Source organism: Zonotrichia leucophrys, unplaced genomic scaffold, assembly GCF_028769735.1.
Source record: "Zonotrichia leucophrys gambelii isolate GWCS_2022_RI unplaced genomic scaffold, RI_Zleu_2.0 Scaffold_272_69841, whole genome shotgun sequence".
Lineage (NCBI taxonomy): Eukaryota > Metazoa > Chordata > Aves > Passeriformes > Passerellidae > Zonotrichia > Zonotrichia leucophrys.
This window is the reverse complement of record NW_026992477.1, coordinates 10,052-24,462: the sequence shown is the minus strand read 5'-3', so window position 1 is coordinate 24,462 and position 14,411 is coordinate 10,052. Positions and strand designations below refer to the sequence as shown.

Below are 14,411 nucleotides of genomic sequence, written 5' to 3'. Positions count from 1 at the left end.
AATACCCCTCTGAACCCCAAAAATGCCCCTTTGTACCCCAAAAATACCCCAAACCCACCATGGACATTTCATGGTTATTGGGGTTGGGGAGAGACCCCCAGGGAGGGCAACCAAGGAGGGCATGGAGGGACCCAAAAAATGTCCCCCTGACCACGCCCCCTCTGGCCACGCCCACATGGCCACGCCCCCTGACCACGCCCTGCCCCGCCCAGGTGTTTTACCGGCGCGCCGACATGGCCATCGGCTCGCTGACCATCAACGAGGAGCGCTCCGAGATCATCGACTTCTCCGTGCCCTTCGTGGAGACCGGCATCAGCGTGATGGTGTCGCGGAGCAACGGCACCGTGTCCCCCTCCGCCTTCCTGGGTACCCCAAAATCCTGATTGGGAACCCCAAAAACCCCAAAGGAACCCCAAAATCCCAACTGGGATCCTCCAATCCCAATGGGGATCCCAAAAACCCAACCGGCATCAGCGTGATGGTGTCGCGGAGCAACGGCACCGTGTCCCCCTCCGCCTTCCTGGGTACCCCAAAACCCCCAAATCCTGATTGGGAACCCCAAAATCCTGATTGGGAACCCCAGAAACCCCAATTGGGATTATATCAAACGCAACTGGGATCCTCCAAAACCCAACTGGGATCCCCCAAATCCCAGCTGGGATCCCCAAAATCCCAACTGAGATCCCTCAAATCTCAACTGAGATCCTCAAATCCCAACTGGGAACCCCAAATCCCAACTGGGATCCCCAAAATCCCAACTGGGATCCCCAGAACCTCAACTGAGATCCTCAAATCCCAACTGGGATCCCAAAAACCCAACTGAGACCCCCAAATCTGAACTGGGATTCCTGAAAACCCAACTGGGAACCCCAAAACCCAACTGGGATCCCCAAAACACAACTGGGATCCTCTAAAACCCAACTGGGATCTCCCAGTCCCAACTGGGACCCCAAAATCCCAACTGAGATCTCCAAATCCAACTGGAATCCTCCAAAACCCAACTGGGATCGCCAAAATCCCAACTGGGATCCCCAAAATCCCAGCTGGATCCCCAAAATCCAACTGGGACCCCTCAAATCCCAACTGGGAGCCCCAAAATCCAACTGGGATCCTCTAATCCCAACTGGGAACCCCAAAATCCAACTGGGATCCCCAAAATCCCAACTGGGATCCCCAGAACCTCAACTGAGATCCTCAAATCCCAGCTGGGATCCCAAAAACCCAACTGGGACACCCCAAAATCCCAACTGGGATCTGAAAATCCCAACTGGGAACCCCAAAATCCAACTGGATCCTCAAAAGCCAACTGGGATCTGCAAAACCCAACTGAGATCTCCAAATCCCAGCTGGGATCCCAAAAACCCAACTGGGATCCCCAAAAATCCCAATTGAGATTCCCCCATGTCCCTATGTCCCCGATGTCCCAAATGCCCCCAATGTCCCCAATGCCCCCAGTGTCCCCAGTGTCCCCGATGTCCCCAGTGTCCCCAATGTCCCCCTGATGTCCCCTGATGTCCCCAGTGTCCCAAATGTCCCTGAATGTCCCCAATGTCCCCAATGCCCCCAATGTCCCCAGTGCCCCCATGTCCCCAATGTCCCCAATGTCCCCAATGTCTCCTCATGTCCTCAGTGTCCCAAATGTCCCCAATGCCCCCTGATGTCCCCAGTGTCCCAAATGTCCCCGATGTCCCCAATGTCCCCAATGTCTCCTCATGTCCTCAGTGTCCCAAATGTCCCCAATGTCCCCAATGTCCCCAATGTCCCCGCAGAGCCCTACAGCCCGGCCGTGTGGGTGATGATGTTCGTCATGTGTCTCACCGTGTGTCCCCAATGTCCCCAGTGTCCCCAATGTCCCCAATGCCCCCACTGTCCCCAATGTCCCCAATGTCCCCACTGTCCCCAATGTCCCTGATGCTGTCCCCAATGTCCCCAATGTCCCAAATGTCCCCAATGTCCCCTGATGTCCCAATGTCCCCAATGTCTCCTCATGTCCTCAGTGTCCCAAATGTCCCCAATGTCCCCTGATGTCCCCAATGTCCCCAATGCCCCCAGTGTCCCCAATGCCCCCAATGCCCCCAATGTCCCCAATGTCCCCAATGTCCCCGTGTCCCCGCAGAGCCCTACAGCCCGGCCGTGTGGGTGATGATGTTCGTCATGTGTCTCACCGTGGTGGCCGTCACCGTCTTCATCTTCGAGTACTTCAGCCCCGTGGGCTACAACCGGAGCCTGGCCAGCGGCCAGCGTGAGTGTCCCCAATGTCCCCAATGTCCCTGTGTCACCCTCGGTGTCCCCAGGTGACCCCCAGGACTGGGGAGCTCCACGTTCACCAGTGACAAACCCATCGGCTGCTCTGGGTGTTGGTGTCACCTGTGTGACCCCATGGTGTCCCCTGTCCCTGTATGACCCCAGGTGACATTGGGTGACATTGAGTGACCCCAGGTGACCCTGTCCCCATGTCCCCAAGCACCAGTGGCTCCACCTTCACCATCGGCCAGTCCATCTGGCTGCTCTGGGCGCTGCTGTCACCTGTGTGACCCCACTGTGTCCCTTGTCCTTGGGTGTCCCTGTGTGACCCCAGGTGTCCCTGTGTGACCCCAGGTGACACTGTGTGACCCTGTCCCCGTGTCCCCATGTCCCCAGGTGCCGGTGGCTCCACCTTCACCATCAGTGTGTCCATCTGGCTGCTCTGGGCGCTGCTGTCACCCATTGTGTCCCCATGGTGTCCCCTATCCTTTGGTGACCCAGGTGACACTGTGTGACCCCAGGTGACACTGTGTGACCCCAGGTGACACTGTGTGACCCCAGGTGACCCTGTCCCCATGTCCCCATGTCCCCAGGCGCCGGTGGCTCCACCTTCACCATTGGCCAGTCCATCTGGCTGCTGTGGCCATTGGTGGCACCTTGTCCCTGTGTGTCCCCCATGGTGTCCCTTGTCCTTGGGTGTCCCTGTGTGACCCCAGGTGACCCTGTCCCCATGTCCCCAGGTTCCAGTGGCTCCACCTTCACCATCAGTGTGTCCATCTGGCTGCTGTGGGCCCTGGTGTCACCTGTGTGACCCCATTGTGTCCCTTGTCCTTGGGTGTCCCCAGGTGACACTGTGTGACCCCAGGTGACCCTGTCCCCATGTCCCCAGGTGCGGGTGGCTCCACCTTCACCATCGGCCAGTCCATCTGGCTGCTGTGGGCGCTGGTGTCACCCATTGTGTCCCCATGGTGTCCCCTGTCCTTTGGTGACCCCAGGTGACCCCAGGTGACACTGTGTGACCCTGTCCTGCTGTCCCTGTGTCCCCAGGCACCGGTGGCTCCACCTTCACCATCGGCAAGTCCATCTGGCTGCTGTGGCCATTGGTGGCACCTTGTCCCTGTGTGTCCCCCATGGTGTCCCCAGGTGACCCCAGGTGACCCCAGGTGACCCTGTCCCCATGTCCCCATGTCCCCAGGCGCCGGTGGCTCCACCTTCACCATCGGCCAGTCCATCTGGCTGCTCTGGGCGCTGGTGTCCCCCATGGTGTCCCCTGTCTCTATCGTGTCCCCATGGTGTCCCCTGTCCTTGGGTGTCCCTGTGTGACCCCAGGTGACCCTGTGTGACCCCACGTGACACTGGGTGACCCTGTCCCCGTGTCCCCAGGCACCGGTGGCTCCACCTTCACCATCGGCCAGTCCATCTGGCTGCTCTGGGCGCTGGTGTCACCCATTGTGTCCCCATGGTGTCCCCTGTCCTTTGGTGACCCCAGGTGACCCCAGGTGACCCCAGGTGACACTGTGTGACCCCAGGTGACCCTGTCCCCATGTCCCCAGGTGCCGGTGGCTCCACCTTCACCATTGGCCAGTCCATCTGGCTGCTGTGGCCATTGGTGGCACCTTGTCCCTGTGTGTCCCCATGGTGTCCCTTGTCCTTGGGTGTCCCCAGGTGACCCCAGGTGACCCTGTCCCTGTGTCCCCAATGTCCCCAAGTGCCGGTGGCTCCACCTTCACCATCAGTGTGTCCATCTGGCTGCTCTGGGCGCTGGTGTCCCCCATGGTGTCCCCTGTCTCTATGGTGTCCCCATGGTGTCCCTTGTCCTTGGGTCACCCCAGGTGACACTGGGTGACCCTGTCCCCATGTCCCCAGGTGCTGGTGGCTCCACCTTCACCATCGGCCAGTCCATCTGGCTGCTGTGGGCGCTGGTGTCACCCATTGTGTCCCATGTCCCTGTGTGACCCAGGTGACACTGTGTGTCCCCAGGTGACCCCAGGTGACCCTGTCCCCGTGTCCCCATGTCCCCAGGTGTGGGTGGCTCCACCTTCACCATCAGTGTGTCCATCTGGCTGCTGTGGGCGCTGGTGTCCCCCATGGTGTCCCCATGGTGTCCCCTGTCCTTGGGTCACCCCAGGTGACTCTGTGTGACCCCAGGTGACCCTGTCCCCATGTCCCCATGTCCCCAGTGGCTCCACCTTCACCATCGGCCAGTCCATCTGGCTGCTCTGGGCGCTGGTGTCACCCATGGTGTCCCCTGTCTCTATGGTGTCCCCATGGTGTCCCTTGTCCTTGGGTGACCCCAGGTGACCCCAGGTGACCCCAGGTGACCCCAGGTGACCCTGTCCCCATGTCCCCATGTCTCCAGGTGCCGGTGGCTCCACCTTCACCATCGGCCAGTCCATCTGGCTGCTGTGGGCGCTGGTGTCCCCCATGGTGTCCCTTGTCCTTGGGTCACCCCAGGTGACACTGTGTGACCCCAGGTGACCCTGTCCCCATGTCCCCAGGCGCCGGTGGCTCCACCTTCACCATCGGCAAGTCCATCTGGCTGCTGTGGGCGCTGGTGTTCAACAACTCGGTGCCGGTGGAGAACCCCAAGGGCACCACCAGCAAGATCATGGTGCTGGTCTGGGCCTTCTTCGCCGTCATCTTCCTCGCCAGCTACACGGCCAACCTGGCGGCCTTCATGATCCAGGAGGAGTACGTGGACACCGTGTCCGGCCTCAGCGACCGCAAGGTGACAATTGGGGACACCGGGGGACATTGGGGGGACATTGGGGGATAGACCAGGGGGACACCGTGTCCGGCCTCAGCGACCGCAAGGTGACAACTGGGGACACTGGGGACAGCAGGGGGACATTGTGGGGACATTGTGGGATAGACCAGGGGGGACACCATGTCCAGCCTTAGCGACCGCAAGGTGACAATTGGGGACATTGGGGGACATTGGGGGGACATTGTCGGGACATTAAGGGGACATTGTGGGGACATTAGGGGGACATTGGGGGGACACTGGGGGACATTGTGGGGACATTGTGGGATAGACCAGGGGGGACACCATGTCCAGCCTTAGCGACCGCAAGGTGACACAAGGGACACTGGGGACAGCAGGGGGACATTGGGGGACATTGGGGGGAGACCAGGGAAACATCACGGGGACATTGTGGGGACACCAGGGGGACATTGTGGGGACATTAGGGGGACATTGGGGGACATTGTGGGGAGACCAGGGGGACACCGTGTCCGGCCTCAGTGACCGCAAGGTGACACCTGGGGACATTGGGGGACATTGGGGGGACATTGTGGGGACATTGGGGGGGACCAGGGGGACACCGTGTCCGGCCTCAGCGACCGCAAGGTGACACCTGGGGACATTGGGGGACATTGGGGGACATTGTGGGGACATTGTGGGGAGACCAGGGGGACACCGTGTCCGGCCTCAGCGACCGCAAGGTGACACCTGGGGACAGCGAGGGACACGGGGGGACATTGGGGGACATTGAAGGGACAGCACAGGGACATTGGGGGGAGACCAGGGGGACATTGTGGGGACATTAGGGGGAGACCAGGGGGACACCATGTCCAGCCTCAGTGACCGCAAGGTGACAAATGGGGACAGTGAGGGACACTGGGGGACATTGGGGGGACATTGTGGGATAGACCAGGGGGACACCGTGTCCGGCCTCAGCGACCGCAAGGTGACAATTGGGGACATTGGGGGACATTGGGGGACATTGGGGGAACAGCACAGGGACATTGGGTGGAGACCAGGGGGATGTTGGGGGACATTGTGGGGACATTGGGAGGAGTCCAGGGAAACATCACAGGGACATTGTCGGGGCATTAGGGGGACATTGGGGGGACACTGGGGGGACATTGGGGGGACATTGGGGACATTGGGGGGACATTGGGGGACATTGTGGGGAGACCAGGGGGACACCGTGTCCGGCCTCAGTGACTGCAAGGTGACACCTGGGGACAGCAAGGGACACGGGGGGACATTGGGGGACATTGGGGGGACAGCACGGGGGAGACCAATGGGACATTGTGGGGACATTGGGGGGGACCAGGGGGACACCGTGTCCGGCCTCAGAAACCGCAAGGTGACAATTGGGGACACTGGGGGGACATTGGGGGGACATTGGGGGGACAGCACAGGGACATTGGGTGGAGACCAGGGAAACATCACAGGGACATTGTGGGGGCATTAGGGGGACACTGGGGGACATTGTGGGGACATTGTGGGGAGACCAGGGGGACACCGTGCTCGGCCTCAGCGACCGCAAGGTGACACCTGGGGACATTGGGGGACATTGGGGGGACATTGGGGGAACAGCACAGGGGAGACCAATGGGACATTGTGGGGACATTGGGGGGGGACATTGTGGGGACACCAGAGGGACATGGGGGGGACATTGGGGGACATTGTGGGGAGACCAGGGGGACACCGTGCCCGGCCTCAGCGACTGCAAGGTGACACCTGGGGACACTGGGGACATTGGGGGACATTGGGAGGAGACCAGGGAAACATCACGGGGACATTCTGGGACACCAGGGGGACATTGGGGGGACATTGGGGGACATTGTGGGGACACCAGGGGGACACCGTGTCCGGCCTCAGCGACCGCAAGGTGACACCTGGGGACAACTGGGGAGGGTCAGTTTTGGGTGTCCCTTTTGGGTATTTGGTGGCCCAGGTGGTTTTTCCCCATTCCCACAGATTTTTGGGGTTTCCAATGCAATTTTTGGGGTTTCCAATGTGATTTTTGGGGTTCCTGATGCGATTTTTGGTGTTTTTGGGTCAGTTCCAGCGTCCCCAGGAGCAGCACCCCCCTCTCAAGTTCAGGAGATGTTCTTGGGTGTTTGGTGGCTCCCTATTGGTTTTTTACCCCTTCCCACAGATTTTAGGGGTTTCCAATGCAATTTTTGGGGTTCCTGGTCCAATTTTTGGTGTTTTTGGGGCAGTTCCAGCGTCCCCAGGAGCAGCACCCCCCTCTGGAGTTCATGGTGGTGGTTTTGGGGTTTCTGCTGTGATTTTTGGGGTTCCTGATGTGATTTTGGTGTTTCCAATGCAATTTTTGGGGTTTCCAATGCAATTTTTGGGGTTTCCAATGCGATTTTTGGGGTTCCTGATGCGATTTTTGGTGGTTTTGGGGCAGTTCCAGCGGCCCCAGGAGCAGCACCCCCCTCTGGAGTTCAGGAGATGTTCTTGGGTGTTTGGTGGCTCCCTATTGGTTTTTTACCCCTTCCCACAGATTTTAGGTGTTTCCAATGCAATTTTTGGGGTTCCTGATGCAATTTTTGGGGTTTCCAATGCAATTTTTGGGGTTCCTGGTCCAATTTTTGGTGTTTTTGGGGCAGTTCCAGCGTCCCCAGGAGCAGCACCCCCCTCTGGAGTTCATGGTGGTGGTTTTGGGGTTTCTGCTGTGATTTTTGGGGTTCCTGATGTGATTTTGGAGTTTTCAATGCAATTTTTGGGGTTCCTGATGCAATTTTTGGGGTTTCCAATGCGATTTTTGGTGTTTTTGGGTCAGTTCCAGCGTCCCCAGGAGCAGCACCCCCCTCTGGAGTTCAGGAGATGTTCTTGGGTGTTTGGTGTCACTTTTGGGTCTTTGGTGGGTTCCTGTTGGCCCAGGTGTCTTTTAGCACATTCCCATGGATTTTTGGGGTTTCCAATGCAATTTTTGGGGTTTCCAATGCGATTTTTGGGGTTTCCAATGTGATTTTTGGGGTTTCCAATGCAATTTTTGGGGTTCCTGATGCGATTTTTGGTGTTTTTGGGGCAGTTCCAGCAGCCCCAGGAGCAGCACCCCCCTCTGGAGTTCATGGTGGTGATTTTGGGGTTTCCAATGTGATTTTTGGGGTTCCTGATGTGATTTTGGAGTTTTCAATGCAATTTTTGGGGTTTCCAATGTGATTTTTGGGGTTCCTGATGCAATTTTTGGGGTTTCCAATGCAATTTTTGGGGTTTCCAATGCAATTTTTGGGGTTTCCAATGCAATTTTTGGGGTTTCCAATGTGATTTTTGGTGTTTTTGGGTCAGTTCCAGCGGCCCCAGGAGCAGTACCCCCCTCTCAAGTTCGGCACGGTGCCCAACGGCTCCACGGAGAAGAACATCCGCAGCAATTACCCGGCCATGCACAGCTACATGGTGCGCTACAACCAGCGCGGCGTGGAGGACGCGCTGCAGCACCTCAAAACGGGGTAAAACACCGCGAAATCGGGAAAAACGGGGAGAAATGGGGAGAAATGGGGGAAAATGGGGGGAAATAACAGGGAAAATGGGGAATAAAATGGGGCGGAAATGGGGAGAAATGGGGGAAATAACAGGGGAAAATGTGGGCAATAACGGGGAAAATGGGGAATAAAATGGGGGGAAATGGGGAATAAAATGGGAGGAAATGGGGAATAAAATGGGGGGAATGGGGGAAAATAGGGGAAAATGAGGTATGGGGGGAATAATGGGGGAAATGGGGGAAAATGGGGGAAATGGGGAAATTATGGGTGGAAAATGGGGGAGGAATGGGGAGAAAATGGGGGGGAATGGGGAAACAATGGGGGAAAATGGGAGAAATGGGGAGAAATGGGGAAATAATGGGGGAAATGGGGGAAAATGAGGTATGGAGGGAATAATGGGGGAAATGGGGGAAATTGTGTAAGAGAGAGGAATGGGGAAAATGGGGGGAAATGGGGGAAAAATTGGGGAAAAATGGGGAGAAATGGGGAAATAATGGGTGGAAAATGGGGAAAAATGGGGGGAAAATGGGGGGAAATGGGGAAATAAAGGGGAGAAATTGGGGAAAATGTGTATGTGGGTGTGGCCTATACAATGTGGGCGGGGCTGTAGGGATATGGGCGGAGCCACATAGGCATGACCTATACAATGTGGGCGGGGCTTAAGGGTATTGCCAACACCATAGGTGAAACTGTGGGCGGGGCTTAGTGCACAGGTGAGGCTGTGGGCGGGGTTTACCTGCAGTGGGCGGAGCCTGGTGTGCATGGGCGTGGCCTATACAATGTGGGCGGGGCTTAGGGGTATTGCCAATACCATAGGTGAAACTGTGGGCGGGGCTTAGTGCACAGGTGAGGCTGTGGGCGGGGTTTAGCTGCAGTGGGCGGAGCCTGGTGTACATGGGCATGGCCTATAGGCTGTGGGCGGGGCATGGGACAGTGTTTAGTGCACAAGTGAGGCTGTGGGCGTGGCTTAGGTTGTGTGGGCTGGGCTTAGGGCAGAGTTAAGTGCACAAGTGATAGGGTGGGCGGGGTTTAGGTGTTGAGGGCGGGGTCTCCGACCAGTGGGCGTGGCTGAGGCGGGGTGGGCGTGTCCCGCAGCAAGCTGGACGCCTTCATCTACGACGCGGCCGTGCTGAACTACATGGCCCGCAAGGAGGAGGGCTGCAAGCTCGTCACCATCGGCTCGGGCAAGGTGTTCGCCTCCACGGGCTACGGCATCGCCCTGCAGCGGGGCTCGCGCTGGAAACGGCCCGTGGACCTGGCCCTGCTCCAGCTCCTGGGCGATGGTGGGTCTGGGGGGATTTTGGGGGTTTTGGGGGATTTTATGGGGTTTTTGGGGTCCCTACGGCATCGCCCTGCAGCGGGGATCCCGCTGGAAACGGCCCCTGGACCTGGCCCTGCTCCAGCTCCTCGGGGATGGTGGGTCTGGGGGGATTTTGGGGAGTTTTGGGGGATTTTGGAGGGTCTTTGCTGAGTTTAGAGGTCCTGGGGAAGTCCTGGAGGGGTTTTGGACCTTCTAATACCCTCAAATGACCCCTCAACCTCCTAAGATGACCTTCAGATCCCCCCAAGATGCTCCCAAACCCCTCTGAGATGCCTCCAAACCCCCCTGAGATACCTCCAAACCCCAAAAGAGAATCTCCAGGACCTCCAAGAACCCCTCCAAGACCCAAAGAGTTCCTCCAAACCCCCTCGAGATGCCCCCAAACCCCTGAGATGCCCCCAAACCCCCCTGAGATGCCCCCAAACCCCCTGAGATGCCCCCAAACCCCCTGAGATGACTCCTAGCCCCCAAAGCCACCTCCTAATCCCACCAAGATGACCTTCAAAGCCCCTCAGATGACCCCAAAACCCCCATGAGATGCCCCCAAACCCCTCTGAGTTGTCTCCAAAACCCCCTGAGATTATCCCAAACCCCCCTGAGATACATCCAAACCCCAAAAGAGAATCTTCAGGACTTCCAAGAACCCCTCCAAACCCCCTTGAGATACCCCCAAACCCCCTGAGATGGCCCCAAAACCCCCCAAGATGCCTCCAAACCCCCTGAAACTCCCCCAAACCCCCCCAAAATGACCTCCACACCCCCCTGACCCCCGTGCCCGCCCCACGGCAGACGAGATCGAGATGCTGGAGCGGCTCTGGCTGTCGGGGATCTGCCACCAGGAGAAGCTGGAGGTGATGAGCAGCAAGCTGGACATCGACAACATGGCCGGCGTGTTCTACATGCTGCTGGTGGCCATGGGGCTGAGCCTGCTCGTGTTCGCCTGGGAGCACCTGGTGCACTGGAAACTGAGGCACCTGGGCACGCCCGGGCGGCTGCGCTGCCTGCTGGCCATCAGCAGGGTACGGGGACACTGGGGACATTGGGGACATTGGGGACATTGGGGGGATTGGGGAGACTGGGGACATCGGAGACATTGGGGACATCGGGGACAGGGGGGACATTGGGGGTGTTGGGAAGATTTGGGACATTAGGGGTGTTGGGACATTGAGGGATTGGGGGACATTGGGGACAATGGGGACATTGGGGTGATTTGGGATATTGGGGGACACTGGGGACATTGGGGACAGGGGGGACATTGGGGACATTGGGGGTATGGGGGACATTGGGGACATTGGGGACATTGGGAGGACTTGGGACAGTGGGGACATTGGGGACACTGGAAATGGAGGCACCTGGGCGCGCCCGGGCAGCTGCGCTGCCTGCAGGCCATCAGCAGGGTACGGGGACACTGGGGACACAGGGGGGACATTGGGGACACTGGGGACATTGGGGACCTTGTGGGGATTGAGGGACTGGGGACACTGGGGACATTGGAGACATTGAGGACATCGGGGACAGGGGGGACATTGGGGACTTTGGGACATTGGGACATTTGGGACATCGGGACATTGGGGGGATTGGGGGGATTGGGAACATTGTGGGGAATTGGGGACATTGGGATGATTTTGGATATTGGGGGACAGTGGGGACATTGGGGGCATTGAGGACATTGGGGGGGATTGGGGGCATTGGGGACACTGGGGGGATTGGGGACAGTGGGGACATTGGGGGTATTGGGGACATTGGGACATTGGGGGACATTGGGGTGTTGGGGATATTGGGGACATTGTGGGGGGTTGGGGACATTGGGGGTATGGGGGGCAATGGGGATACTGGAGGACATTGGGGACATCAGGGACATTGGGAATATGGGGGATATTGGGGGACACTGGGGACATTGGGGACATTGGGGACATTGGGGGATTGGGGACATTGGGGACATTGGGGACACTGGGAGGATTTGGGCATTGAGGGTGTTGGGGACATTGGGGACACTGGAAGCTGAGGCACCTGGGCACACCTGGGCGGCTGCGCTGCCTGCAGGCCATCAGCAGGGTACGGGGACACTGGGGACACAGGGGGGACATTGGGGACATTGGGGGGATTGGGGACAGTGGGAGGATTTGGGACATTGGGGACATTGGGGACATCGGGACGGGGGGACACTGGGGGATTGGGGACATTGGGGATATTGGGGATATTGGGGACATTGGGGTGATTTGGGATACTGGGGGACGTTGGGACATTAGGGACATTGGGGGGATTGTGGGCATTGGGGACACTGGGGGGGGATTGGGGATATTGGGGGACATTGGGGGGATAGTGGGGATTGGGGACACTGGGGGAGGATTGGGGACATTGGGAATTGGGGATATCAGGGGGACTGTGGGGACATTGAGACGATTGAGGGCACTGGAGTGTTTGGGACATGGTGGACATTGGGGACATCAGGGGCTTGGGGACATTGGGGACATTGGGGAGGGATGTGGGGACATCGGGGTCATGGGGGGACACGGTGACATTGGGGGCACAGGATGGGGCCACCCGCTGCCCCCCCAATGTCCCCATGTCCCCTCTGTCTGTCCCCCCCCCCCCCAGGGCATGTACAGCTGCTGCAGCGCCGAGGATCCCCCCACGCCCCCTCCCCACGCCCTCCGCGCCCCTCCCCCCACGCCCCCCTCCCTGCCCCGCCCCCCCCCCCCCGCGCCCGCCGCCCCCCCCCCCCCGAGCGCTGGCGCCCCCTGCCCGCCCCCTCCTCGCGCCGCGGGGGCGCCCCCGACTCCTTCCATCGCTTCTACGGCCCCATCGAACCGCAGGGGCTCAGCCGGGGGTCCCGCTCCCCTCCCCCCCCGCCCCGCTACCCCCCCGGGACCCCCCCCGACCCCTTCACCCCCCCTGGCCCCGCCGCGCCCCCCCCCGCGGCCGCTACGAGCCCTTGGGGGGTTCGGGGATTTCGGGGGGGGGTCCCCGCGAGGAGCCCGACCCCCCGTTCGCGTACGCGCGCCTGAGCTACGAGGACGAGCGCAGCCCCCCCGCGCCCCCCGCCCCGCGCCGCGCCCCCTCCCACAGAGGGACCCCCGGCATTGGGGGAGGGGACCCCGAGGCTCAGCCCCTGCTGAGGCCCCGCCCCCACCCTCACCTGTGCAGGGGGGCGGGGCATCCGGCGCACCTGGCCCCGCCCCCTGCCCCCGCGCTCTCCCCCGACATCTCCGACTCGGACTCGGAGGGGTGCGAGGCCGCCCCTCCCCCACCCGCAGCCGCGGCCCCTCCCCCCGCGCCCCCCCAGAGCCCCCCGCCCCTCCCCCACCACCCCCCCCCGTGCTGGTGCTCCCACCCCCCCCCGCCGCCCCTCCCCCCCTATTTCTGCACCGTGCGGGGGGGCGGGGCCCGAGAGCGGCCCCTCCCCCACCACCCCCCCCCCCCCCCGGGGCGCTGCTGGTCGGCCGAGAAATTGGGGGGGGGTCCCTGGGGGGGGGGCTACGGCCACGGGGGGGGGTGGGGCAGCCTGGAGTTTTTGGGGTCCCCGCCCCCCCACCCCCCCCCGCTTTACGCGCCCCTCCCCCCGCGCTGCCGCAGCTGCTCGGCCGAGCGGCTCCGGGACTGGGGGGGGGAGGGGCAGCCGTGGGGACCCCCCCCACACCATTCCGGTTATTGGGGGGGTCCCTGGGGGGCGGGGTTTTGGGGGGCGCCCCTCCCCCCCCCGCCCCACCGCCGGCACGGCCCCCCCTGCGCGCGCCGCCCCCCCCCGGCCTCGCGCAGCCTCGAGGACCTGAGCGCGTGGGGGGGGGGCGGGGGGGGCGGGGCCTGGGCGGGGCTATGGGGGGGTGGGGGGGGGGGGGGGCGGGGGGATCTGGGGACCCTCCCCCCATCACCACCCCCACCCCCCCCACCCCCATCACCCCCCCGCCCACGGCCCCCCCCGCGCGGCCCCGTCCCCTCCCCCACCCCCCCCTCACCACCACAGCTGCGGGGGGGGGCGCGGGGGGGGGGCGGAGCCGCTGGGGGCCCGGAGAGGCTCCGCCCACTTCTCCAGCCTCGAGTCCGAGGTATGACCGGGACGGGGGGGGGGGGACAGAGGGACACCAGGGACCCCGACTGCAGGGGACAAGGACACCCTGGAGAGAGGACACCCCGTGGGGACAGTCCCAGTACCTGACACCCTGGGACAGAGGGACACGAGGGGACAGCCCTGGGACACCGAGGGGACACCCCCGGATACCCTGGGGACACCCCTGGGGACACCCTGGGAAAGAGGGGACACCCTGGGGACAGTCCCAGATACCCTGGGGACACCCTGGGGACAGAAGGGACACCCACTGGGACAGCCCCGGATACGCCGGGGACACCCTGGGGACACCCCTGGACATCCATGGGGACACCCCTGGGAGAGAGGGGACAGTGGGGGACACCCCCGGGACAGCCCTGGGACAGAGGGACCCCTGGGACAGAGGGGACACCCCTGGGACAAAGGCAGCACCTGGGACACCCTGGGACATCCCAGAGACAGCCTGGGGACAGAGGACACCCTGGGACACCCTGGGAGAGGGGGACAGTGGGGACACCCCGGGGACACCTCCGAGACAGCCCTGGGGACAGAAGAGAGGACATCCCAGGGACA

The 14,411-nt window shown here is 61.4% G+C and overlaps 1 protein-coding gene across 1 annotated transcript in view; it reads left to right on the top strand.

Moving 5' to 3' along the window:
• LOC135441385 (glutamate receptor ionotropic, NMDA 2D-like) overlaps positions 1–13,845 on the top strand; it is a 36,124-nt gene extending 22,279 nt beyond the window's left edge. Inside the window, 10 exon segments of the mRNA XM_064700933.1 lie at positions 213–366; positions 2,117–2,242; positions 4,743–4,972; positions 8,279–8,439; positions 9,568–9,755; positions 10,583–10,812; positions 12,392–12,557; positions 12,560–12,735; positions 12,768–13,021; positions 13,758–13,845. Coding sequence (XP_064557003.1) covers positions 213–366; positions 2,117–2,242; positions 4,743–4,972; positions 8,279–8,439; positions 9,568–9,755; positions 10,583–10,812; positions 12,392–12,557; positions 12,560–12,735; positions 12,768–13,021; positions 13,758–13,845 — 1,773 coding nt within the window.
• The last annotated feature ends 566 nt before the right edge of the window (positions 13,846–14,411 follow it).